The following is a 12,194-nucleotide window of genomic DNA, read 5'->3' on the forward strand; positions in this document are numbered from 1 at the left end:
GAGGTTTAATGATTTGCCTAAAATAACATAGCCAGTAATTAGCAGATGCTGGAATAAAATCCCAATTTGTTTGTAAAGCCTGTGTTTTGAATAAATGACAAGAAAAGATCCTTGAAGGACACCTAAACATAAGTGTCAACAGTTGGGATTTAAACTCAGGTCTAACCCTAGAGCTGGCACTAGTGTCAGCTGGCTTAAAGTGTCATATTGCCCATGAGAAGGAAAGTTTATTTTGCTCCATTTCTGCCTTTTGCAGTTCCTCTGTCATTTATGTTTGTCTCTGCAACGATTTTCAAACTTGCCCTGGAGAACTGGACCACAGCTCCGCCCACAAAGGGGCTGTACGTCGCTGTCAGTACTTGGGGGCCGCGCCCTGCATTTCCCACCCCGGAGGGGCGGTGCGCTTAGACTTTCGTACAACATGGCGGCACGCATTCAGCCACGCGACTGGTTCTGACGCAACTTCCTGTCCTGCGCAGTCATGTTTGACCTTTAAACTCGCCATTTTGTTTTCCTCTTCCGGGGACGCTGTTTAGAGGTATGGAAGCTGATTTTTTTTTTCTCCTCTCTAGTCACTTTACAATCGGCTGCCATCTGAGACGTTGGAGGAGCTGAGAGTCGTCAGAACGGTTGTTTGAGTTGGCGTAGGGATTAAAAAGAGTAGGAGAGAGGTTGGTGGTGAGCAAGTTCCCTTTTTATAGTTTTGGAAACCCGTCGATCGTGACTGCACTTTCGAAACCGTGAGTGGCCGGAGCTGACTACCCCGGGCTTTGCCGCCTTCAAAATACAGCGTTCAGAGACAGAAATGTGTTGTAGTTTGTCTCGTTAACAGTAGAAAATCGTCGAACATTTTCACATCTTATGCCTACGTTTTAATACCGCGCTGGTAGATATTCTCAGGGTGTGGAAGGGCGTGGGGCCGCCAAGTTCGGGGGGTAGTTTCACTATTGGCATCAGTTTTCAAGGTCTATGGCAAGGAAGAGAAAAATGTGTTTGGGAGGAGTTTAGAATCTTGGTTTTGGAATCGGCAAATGGGATGGTGACTTCCTGGGTCGCTCGTGTTGGCCTTACATATTAGTTCTGATGTCTTATAGTTTTTAACGTAACGTTAGATCCTTGGGACGACAAATGCAGACTTTTTTCTTTTAAGTAACAAAATTCTGTTAGGAAGCATCCTGTTACGAAGTGGTTGCAAGGCTTGGAATGAAAGATGAGATTGGCTCAAGTCTTGTATGTGTTTAATGTTACTTTGGGTAGTTCACTGAAAAACGAAGTTGCTTATACGCGTATCTGTGTGATCGGTTTGTTAAATAACATTATCAAATATTTTTTCCAGTTGATAGGCAGGGGGAGAAAACTGGTCATCTAAAGGCGTTGTTGCAATAAAGTTCGTGTCAGAAGAGACTTTTCCTTGGCTCATATCTTATTTTGGAGCAAAACATAAAACCCTGACCATCTATGTGGCAGGCACTGTATTGTGTTGGGTAGCTTTTGTAATAAAATCCTAATAACAGCTATATAAAAGTCAGAAATCCCACTTCAGTGCTGTGTATTGCCACTAAGCAGCACAGCTAAGGATTCAACTTAAGAGCTCAGTTCTTATGCTTTGGGTAAGGCCATGTATCCAAGCTGCTTGGTGGTGGCATTTAATCTGGACGCCACTCCAAACAAAATCAGACCGTGTAAGGAGCCTGGTGGTCGGTTTCAGTGAAGTGTCACTCTTGGTTAACATCAGGAAAACTAACATTCATTGCCTTTTATGTTCAGTCACTTGTAAAAATAAGTTAAAGTGTGGAATCTTTTAAGACAACATAAGGGATTTTATATAAGAATGTATTGATTACATGATGCTGTTTTGAGGTTTGGATTACTTTTACAATGGTACAACTTGATTTTATTTCATTCTCAATTTAGGCACTCAAAATGGTGCAGCGTTTGACGTACCGTCGTAGGCTTTCCTACAATACAGCCTCTAACAAAACCAGGCTGTAAGTATTTCTAAAATTTTAAAGTACATATTGTCATTTATTTATTCACCTTACACAATGCTGACCTGTTGCCTATTTTCACTTCCTAGGTCCCGAACCCCTGGTAACAGAATTGTTTACCTTTATACCAAGAAGGTTGGGAAAGCACCAAAATCAGCATGTGGCGTGTGCCCAGGCAGACTTCGAGGGGTAAGAGTTCTTTTTGATGTTAACAAACATCATGCATGATCCAAATCCTCCAAGAATATAGACCTACCTCTAAGCCAATGTGAGAAATGCAGTGAAATGCCTTTCACATGAGTCAGTGCGCCATTTCCCTTTAGCGTAGTTTACTATTTGCTCTCAGCACCTATCAGAATCTATGAAATCAGCTCCGGCGCCTGTGGCTCAAGTGGCTCAGGCGCCAGCCACATACACCTAAGGTAGTGGGTTCGAATCCAGCCCGGGCCGCCAAACAACAATGACTGCTGCAACCAAAAAATAGCCAGGTGTTGTGGTGGGCGCCTGTGGTCCCAGCTACTTGGGAGGCAGAGGCAAGAGACTCACCTGAGCCCAGGAGTTGGAGGTTGCTGTGAGCTGTGATGCCACAGCACTCTACCCAGGGGGATAGCTTGAGGCTCTGTCTCAGAAAAAGAAAGAATCTATGAAATTTTCTGTTTCTGTTAAAACATCACAAAATAAACTCAATGTTTTCCTTATTGCAGGTTCGTGCTGTGAGACCTAAAGTTCTTATGAGGTTGTCTAAAACAAAAAAACACGTCAGCAGGGCCTATGGTGGTTCCATGTGTGCTAAATGTGTTCGTGACAGGTAGGTAAAATATTTAAATGGGCTTGCTTAAGTGAGTATGTGTACGTGCATCTATCATGCTATATACTATTAGACTGATGAAAAAAGTAACTCATTTTCATATTTCAAGTAACTCAAGTTGCATATTATAGAATCTACAGATCATTGATGTAGTACAAATGATATTCAAATTAATACAGTCAGAATTTGGGGCATCTTTATGGTAGGTGAAAAAATTATAAGAAACTTGGTTTTGGCTTGGCCCCTGTAGCTCAGCAGCGAGGGCACCCGCCACATAAACCAGAGCTGGCAGGTTCGAACCCAGCTGGGTCTGCCAAACAACGACAACTACAACAACAAAAAAATAGCCCGGCATTGTGGCAGGCCCCTGTAGTCTCAGCTACTTGGGAAGCTGATGCAAGAGAATCACTTAAGCCCTAGAGTTTGAGGTTGCTGTGAGCTATAACACCACAGCACTCTACCAAGGGCAACTTAATAAGATTTCTGTCTCACAAAAAAAAAAAAAAAGAAAAGAAAAAGAAACTTGGTTTTGTTAGGGAGGCAGGTCAGGAAATTTGTTTAAGTGGTTTGGATATAGATAGATGGAGGGTACAAGCTGTTAAATCTATAGGAATAAAATAGCTGTGTGTAGTGCTCATGTGGCTTGAGCGGAGAGGGTTGTAGGAGCTGATGGACAGCAAAAGGTAGGAAAACCAGATTATGAAGGGCCTTACGGGCTAAAAGACATTTTTAACCTAATTCTTTAAAATGTGGGAATTGATGAATTTTTAACCGAGTAGAAAATCTTGTGTGTGCCAGAAACTGCTGCAGGGTGGACAGTGTATTCAGTTGTTCAACAAAACATGCTTGTTTGGAACATACATTTTCTCTGTGTGAAGGATGAGGAAATGGCACTTGCATTAAGACCTGAAGGCTGGGTAGGGGCTAGAGTATTCCAAGTAGAGGGCTGGGTTTTTTGGATATGGAAAGAATTGTAGCATAGGTAAGAAGGGTAGTGGACTTTGTGATGGCAACATTTACTTAGTGTTTATATGATTAAAAACTATCACAAATTTATCAGAAAAGAATTTCTATTCCCAGGTCTTCTGGTGAGGAAACCAAGACTTATGCTTAGGTTCACATAGTTGATAAGGAATAGTATTGAGATTCAGTCCAGGTTTTATTGAAACTTTTAATCTTAACCCCACTGGATATTTAAAATTGGCTTAGGTGATTGGTTTTCACAAATGAATTAATCGATTTAGAAGAGTAGCAGTTGGAGATGAACAGATTGTGAGTCTCAAGCTAAAGGAGTTTGACTTTTTATTAGTCTTTGCATATTACACTTTGCTGAACATAATCAGATGGGCACATTTATTAAAAATAGAAATTCTCAAGCCCCAGCTTCTGGGTATTTGAATTTATATGAACAGGATAGCCTAGATGCTCAGCAAGTCTTCATGTGGTCTTTGCTTTAAGTAAATTTAGAGAAATTTTAAGGGCACTATTAGTTGTATTTCTAATCTGACTACATCAGAGATTTGAAGGAATTGGCTATCTCAGGGTTTTGAGTCTAGGTTATTAAATAACCAGAGGTAATTGGGATAAAAGACATTTTTATCTTAAAATGGGTAAAAGTAGGGTGGTATAGGTTTCAGAGGAAACAAGATGAGTACTTTACCTCTGGAAGTAACTTGAATTTAACTGTTGAGGAGTACCTGCCTTTGTTAGATCTTACGCAACAGTGTATTATTGTAGGTTGCCCAAGGATATAGGTAGTGTGTGGTAGGGTCGGCCACACAGGCTCTGGAATCTTTGCTCTTGATGAAGTTCCTCTTGTTCTAAAGTCCTTTATTCCTTAATTTTAGCTCTCAGCACGTAGCCCCTTCTATGTTTTTTTATTGGAAATTTTAGAAAATGGGGTTAAAATAGTCTGAGGCTAAGTTAAGTAATACCCTTATGGCCTGGATCCTAGTAAAGAAATTAAAGCTGTCATAAGTGGCAGAGTGATTTGTGGAGATGATTGACTCAGATGAAGAGAGCAGGTCTTACTGACATGGAATTGAAGGATTACCCCAATCTAAATGTCAGTGTGGGAAGGAGACCTTAGGCTGAAAGGGTCCATACATATAATTTTATTCTTAAATTTTAATCTGTACTTTTTACACTTTTCACATACTTTCCTAGGTTCTCTTGATTGCTTTGCTTAGTCCTTTTATGATACTTTTCTTACTCTATGTTAAAATGTAAAGTTCACTTTTTAAAAGCTGTTCATTTTAATATCTTCCTTTCTAGGATCAAGCGTGCTTTCCTTATTGAGGAGCAGAAAATCGTTGTGAAAGTGTTGAAGGCACAAGCACAGAGTCAGAAAGCTAAATAAGAAAATGAAGCTTTTTTTGAGTAATAAAAATTAAGACTGAATTCTGTGTGGGTTTTTTTATGTTATAAATGTCAGTATGCATGTTTGGTTTCTTTGTGGTATTTGGGGACCCAATGGTTTATAGTTTGTTTTTTGTTTTTTTTTTTTTTCTCTAAGGGAAACAATTGTAGGTTAATGATAGAGTATTTTGATAGCAACTCTAGCCACTGTTGTGGAGCATAAATCTCTTTCCTTTTGTAGGCTGAGACGTGGGGGTATTTGAAGACTGGCCCTTTTATCTGAACCTTTCTTTCATACCACTTTGATCTTTATTATAGTGTCTCCTTTACATCAGCAACTTTCATCGGACAGAAACCTTGCTCTTCGAGTCACTTTGATCCTTTTCTGTGCCACCTTTAAACTTTATTCTTTAGGTCACTTCAGTTTGAAAGTGGTCTCTTGGAGAGCTCAGAATTCCTTATTTAGCAAATGATGAGCCACTATATATATATATATATAAGCTTAGGTCAAGAGTAGTAAAATTCAAAGTCTGATTTACATTAGATTTATAATCCAGGTCAGAACATTAAAATAATGGACAATACTGTATTTGGAGAACTATGGGATATCTTTTTTTAACACTCGCCCCCCCACCCCCCTTTTTTTTGAGGTAGTCTCATTCTGTTGCCCAGGCTAGAGTGCTGTGGCATCAGCCTGGCTCACAGCAACTCCTAGGTTCAAGGGATCTTTCTGGTTCGTGCCTGTAATCCTGACACTCTGGGAGGATGAAGCTAGTGGATTGCTTGAACTCTGGTTGATCTGAGAACAACCTTGTTTCTATTAAAAACAATAACTATCCTGTAGTCCCAGCTACTAAGGGAATAGGCTCTCTTGAACCCTGGAGTTTGAGGTTACTGTGAGTTAAGATGAAAACTTCCTTTAGCCACAATACTTGGAGGTATACTTTACGGTGTCTTGGTACTGACAAGTGACAACCTGATTTTCCTCAGACACCAAGCGCATCTCCAGTGCTTCCAACAACTCTGTGACATGTTTGTTGCCATTTTGCACATGGCATGTTCCGTGATTTTAAGTCTTAACAGGGCACCCAGGTAAATGGTTTAACAATGATAGCTGGGACCCCTATTGTCATTCATAATCTCAGGTATTGGAGATCTATAGGTTTCCCCAAAGATCTGCCAATCTCAAGGATTGTTGTACAATGATTAATTTAATTGCAATATTAAGAATTAAGAGGTGTATAAATAGGAATATAGTTAAAAAGCCTTGGATTCTAAGGTGGATTACTTCAATAATCAACCTGTTTTATAAACCTTTATGAGTCTTATAACTACTCAATTGACTAAATGAACTTAAGTAAACTTTTTGTTACGTTAAAATCTCCACCCTGGGAAGAAAGTGTTGTTATTTGGGACTTGTGTATTAACGTGGCAAACGAACCACATACCTAAGTAGTGATGACACTTTCATTACCCCACAGAAACCCCATGCCATTTCCCTTGGGGTGATGAAGTATTCTCAGTGCTCTTTTCAGGCAAACCATGATCTTTCAGATTAACATCACATTTCTCCATGATGTAGGCTTAGTATATACTGCAAGAAGGAGTTTTGTGATCCTGTATTGTTTGGTAAAAGAATCTAAAAATTGGCACTTTTTAATAACATTCCGATGGTAGTGTGCCTTAAAATGTAAATTCACTTTTTTGTGTATTGCTCTGCAAACTAGTTCTTGAAGGGCTCAGGATGTAGTTTTGCAAAAATGGCTGTGGAGGAGGAATCCTAACCCTTTCCCTCTAGAGCAATGTGACTGAACACGGGCTGCAAATGTTGGAACTATCAGGTTTCAGCAAAATATGAAATTAATTAACTGAGAAAGCTAAAGCATTGAAATGTATGGGCTTTTTAAAGAATGCCTTGTATGTTAAATTTAAAAGGTTTTAGAAAACTAATTTGTAGGCAATTTGGGAAAATAGAATGAAGAAAAATGTTTAATTTCACAAAGATAATTTTTAATAGTTGGATATTTTTCCTCCCATTTTGTTTAATAAGCATAAGATAGACATTTTAAGTCAAAATCAGGAGCATATTATATATGTAAATTTTTAACTTTCCTCATAACCACTGTGATTATGTTTCTTTTGAAAGATAATCTTAGTAGCTGCATTCATTTAAATATTCCTTTTGAACATTTGGGCTATTTCCCAATTTTTGTGTACTGGACATACTCATAAACATTCTTGTTTCATTTATGTTGATTGTTTTTAAAATCCACAAGCTGGTGTTAAAGTACAATACTTAGAAAAATGGAAGAACATTGTTTAATGTGAATGTAGTGCCAACTCTGTCCAAGTGACCAAAAAGAATTCTGTAACTTTTTGGGTTTTGATTTTGGGAAAAAAAAAAAAAAAGCTTTTATTGAATCCAATTCTGTGTGTGTGACAAAGTATTCTTGACAGATTTCTAAAAAGACATGTGAATATAGTCAGTGGTTTTCTTTTTAAAGTCTAATGTTTCTCCCTCTATTGAATTGCTTATAAATTCTATTAGAAGATTGAGGGGGTCTTTTGCCTTAAAAGCAGAAATTGCCATATGTTTGGATAAGCAAATCAAGCTTGTTTTCAGCAGCTTTGTAACATACTTAAAAGCTTTACCATAACATTTAAGAAGAGCCTGGGCTCCCAAAATTTTGATAGTCTCGGCTTTGTCCAACTTTAATGCAAACTGTACATCTTACATCAACCAGTATCATATGTAATCCTTGTGGAATAAGATGGTGAAGCAGATCTAAATAACATTTTTCTCTAAGATTATTTCTGGTAATTATTCTGTAATTAGATGTTACAAGTAGAACAATTGGTATGCTGGAGTTACCACATCTCAGCTTGTGAGAGCTGTGCCTCTCTTTCCAGCTATGCATTCAGCAACTGTCTTGTGCCTTGAATTTGTAAGGGCTTTTACACCTGGGAAATTGGTACAAAATCCACTGTACCCCGCCTCCAGCTAGAGGTTAAATATTACCATAATGCCACTGAAGTTACCATCTATTATCACAATTTGCATATGATGCTATTGGTACCAGAAGCTCTGATGGTACATAATGTGGTACATATTTGATAATGACTTGCACTTAAAAATTGTTTTGTATAGATGATTATAAACACTTTGATTCTGTAAGTATCCTGGGATTTGATTTTATAAAATCCAAAATGAACCCTTATTGCATCTAGTTCTCTGTTATCAGTTCTCTGTGTAAATGAAAAATTGGGGAAAATTAAAAATCTTTCAAAGGCAAAAGTGTCATCTCGTTAAGCAATGAAAACTAGATGTGATAAACACTGTTTTCTAAACCAGGAGGAGTAAAGTTAACACCACGAGTTTCATTTCTGACTTAGTTTAGCCCGCTGTAACAAATTATCATAGACTGAGTATACAACAAGTACTTATTTCTCACACATCTGGACGCTCAGAGTCCAAGATCAAGGTGCCAAGAGATTCCGCCTGAAACCATGATGGTCATCTCTTTGTAGTAACGTCATATGACAGAGAGATTATTATCTCATATCCCTTCTTAGAAGGGCACTCGTCTTATCATGAAGCCTACCCCCTCAAGACCTAACCCACCTCTTAATACTATCCCATTGGGTTCAAGATTCAATATAAATTTAGGGGGGACACAAACATTCAGTCAATAGAACTTTCTAATTTGAAGCATAGGATCCATAATAATTATGAATCAAAAGATACTTTCTAAATATTAGGTATTTAATAATTTTTAACTTGAAGGATTATACTAGGTTGGCCATAAAGTTAAAATTGCATAGTATTTTAAATTGTACACAAACTTTATGGTCACCCTGTATAGGGATTTTTGCCATACATTTATATTATTTTATAATTTGTTTTAGCTTTAATTCATTCCTGCAAAGAATATAAGAAAATGCCATGTGTCAGAAACCATCCTGCTGGATAGATATTAATAAAATAGTCAACACCAAACAGACTAGACTTCCTTTGCCTCATGGTAAATAGGAGAGAGAATATTAAGTGAGAAACATGTAAATATAATTGTAATTGCACACACAGGGATAAGAAGGGAAAATCCATGGTACTGTGAAACTTAAGAGAACCCCTTGAGGAGGTAAGGTGGCTTTTCTGAGGAAGTGATGGTTGAGCTCAGAGCAAGGTTCAATAGGTGTTAAGTGGGCTGCAATAAGGGAGAACATTCCAGATGTAGGAACAAGCAATAGCAACAACAGCATTGACCTACCTAGTCCCAGCTACAGGAGGCTAAAGCAGGAGGATTACCAGAGTTTGAGGCTAGCCTAGGCAAGATGGTGATACTCTTCCTCTTTTTAAAAAATTGAAGTAAATGAAGTGAATTCATGCAATCCAATTCACTCTCACTATTTAGAGCTCAATAATTTGAAATGTGGAACAAATTGCTAATCACTAAGAAGAAACATTCCTTTCGTCAAATAGATTTAACACACCTACGTGGCCCCAGGGCCAGATCTATGTCACTTTCCGTCCTAAGGGAGACCATTGTAATCCTAGCACTCTGGGAGGCCAAGGCAGGTAGATTGCCTGAGCTCACAGGTTCAAGACCACCCTGAGGCAGTGTAACACCTCATCCCTAAAAATAGCCAGGCTCTGTGGCAGGCTCCTGTAGTCCAGCTACTTGGGGAGACTGAGGTAAGAGAATCACTTGAGCCCAGGAGTTTGAGGTTGCTATGAGCTAGGATGGATGTCATGGTTAGGGTGACCAAACGTCCCACTTTTGGCGGGAGGGACAGTCCTGCTTTTCAACATTTTGTCTGGCGTCCTGAGGCATTTTAAAAATTTTTGGAAAGAATGCAGGAATGGGTGGGAGAACAGGAAGGGAATATACGGTTTTCAGCTGCCAAGTGGCTATTTCGCCAGAATATGAGTTTTATATTATTTTTGTTAATTTTATAATGTTAAACTGTAATAATAACAAATAATTGCTGAGAAGAGATTATCGAGAACTGCTTATCAAAGTTTGCATTGTTGTCAGGTCCGCCCTGTCCCGTCCCCTGCCCGCCCCCGCCCCGCTGCCCGGCCATGTTGTCCGGCTTTACAAATGTTAAAATCTGGTCACCCTAGTCATGGCACTCTACTGAGGGTGACAAACTGAGACTCCGTCTAAAAAAAAAAAGAAAAGCTTTCCTAAACTGCTTATTTTTGTTAGGAGCAGAGAAACTTCCCTCTGCATTGGGGGATATTTAAATTACGGAGTTCCTTTGATAATTTAGGCACCAACTTTCTATTAAGGAAGAAAAAGATGGAATTTCTTGACTGAATAGCCCCTCATCCAGTCAGCTTCTTATTCCTTGGCCCAAGCAAATAGCCTGAAGGCTATGCCTTCTCAACTCTTTCTAGGGTTGGCAATAAGCTCAACATTGACTTGACATGACTAAAGAACAAATGGTCTTGGGGAAAATTCAAGTGTTTATTACATCTTTAGTGTAAGTCATATAAAGATGGTGCGGGCCATATGGTCTCTGCCACCGTAGGCAATACATAAATCACTGGGCCTGACTGTGTTCCAGTAAAGCTTTATTTACAACTGATGTCCTGTTAGATTTGGTCCTCAGGTCATTGTGGACCCTGCTCCAGATGATCCCACTTCATGTAGTCATGTGGCTACATCTGCAACTGCATGGGAGACCTCAAGTAAGACCAGGAGAAAACTGTATTGTTAGTCTAATCAGCCCAGTGGATGGTGGGAAAAAATAAAATGACTGTTTTTTTTAGCCCCACTAATATTTAAGGTTTGTTACATAACAAAATACCACCAAAACAGTGGTATAGTGAAATCTTTAAATATTTCTTTTTCCTTACATACCTCTTAAAGGATTTTTAAAAGCTATGTAGACCCATACATATTTTTAGATTTTCACCTAAAACTTCTCATTGGAAATTTAAAAAAATGTCCAGGGGTGGTAGCTCATGCCTATAATCCTAGCACTCGAGGAGGCAGAGGCAGGTGGATTTGCTTGAGCTCAAGAGTTCAAGACCAGCCTGAGCAAGAACGAGACCCTGTCTCCAAAAAAAAAGATCGGGAATTGTGGTGGGCGCCTGTAGTCCCAGCCATTCAGGAGGCTTAGCCCAAGAGTTTGAAGTTGCTATGAGCTCTGACACTACAGCACCTTACAGAGGATAACAAAGTGAGACTGTCTCCAAAAAAAAAAAAAAACAACAAAAAACTAGCAATGTTGTAGTATCCCTTGGAATGTCTTCTTGTAACTGGAGACTGAAAGTACCCCAAGGGCATGGAGTACCCCAATTTGAACATCCTTGCTATATTGGAAATAGAGTTGTGCTATAATAGTCCTTCGAAGGCTGGACTGTAGTGTTGATTGTGCCACTAACTATTAACACTTCTGTCATCTTGTGTAAGTCACTTACCTGCTCTGGGAGACTGGATTAGTGATCTCCAAAGTCTTTTGTTCACGGATTCATTCATTCATTTTATTGTCCTGCTGATGAATTGGACCAGGCTTCAGTCACTGGACAGGGCTTGTGATGGTGAAGGTGATTCCAGTGCCATCCAGGAGCTTACAGTCTCACTGTTTAGTTAAGCCACTTATAACTCTTGGTAGATTAAATACATGATTCGAGCCTGGGCAGAACCCATGAGGCCCTTGGGAAATTTCTTGGGGCACTGATGCTAGATACTCTGTCACGCGTGGGTCAGTCCTGCTCAACAAATTGTTGAGTCTTACATGACCACCCAAAATCCACTCAGATTTTTATGTAGCTGGAAAACCTATTTGTTATTATCCAAGCCTTGGTAAACTCCACTTAAATATAAGCACACAAAGTATTTTTCGTATATTTTAATAAATACTAAGATCTTCAGGAATGCAACCACTATGTAAAGTCAGGGAAAGTCATATTTTTCTCCTGAATATTACCTGGACAAAAGCAACATTTTGGGAAAAAAAAATAATCCATAAAACTTTGATCTTCTGCAAGGCAATTTAAGATTCTCAATTTTTAGAAAAAGTGTAACTGG

At 39.0% G+C, this 12,194-nt stretch overlaps 1 protein-coding gene across 3 annotated transcripts; it reads left to right on the forward strand.

The window, feature by feature from the left end:
• The first annotated feature begins 509 nt into the window (after positions 1-509).
• On the forward strand, positions 510-5,196 carry RPL34 (ribosomal protein L34). Of its 3 annotated transcripts, none has more exons than XM_012809287.2 (5): positions 510-538; positions 1,915-1,988; positions 2,078-2,177; positions 2,693-2,796; positions 5,071-5,196. In XM_012809287.2, exons 2-5 carry the CDS (start codon positions 1,924-1,926, stop codon positions 5,153-5,155), a joined length of 354 nt encoding a protein of 117 aa, XP_012664741.1. In that variant the 5' UTR covers positions 510-538; positions 1,915-1,923; the 3' UTR covers positions 5,156-5,196. The 3 variants fall into 3 exon arrangements, with proteins under 3 accessions (XP_012664741.1, XP_023372795.1, XP_023372796.1); XM_023517027.1 differs by lacking the exon at positions 510-538 and adding an exon at positions 576-740; XM_023517028.1 differs by lacking the exon at positions 510-538 and adding an exon at positions 1,855-1,860.
• The last annotated feature ends 6,998 nt before the right edge of the window (positions 5,197-12,194 follow it).

The sequence above is a fragment of the Otolemur garnettii genome, unplaced genomic scaffold (assembly GCF_000181295.1).
Source record: "Otolemur garnettii isolate 467f Iridium unplaced genomic scaffold, OtoGar3 scaffold00103, whole genome shotgun sequence".
NCBI classification, from domain to species: domain Eukaryota; kingdom Metazoa; phylum Chordata; class Mammalia; order Primates; family Galagidae; genus Otolemur; species Otolemur garnettii.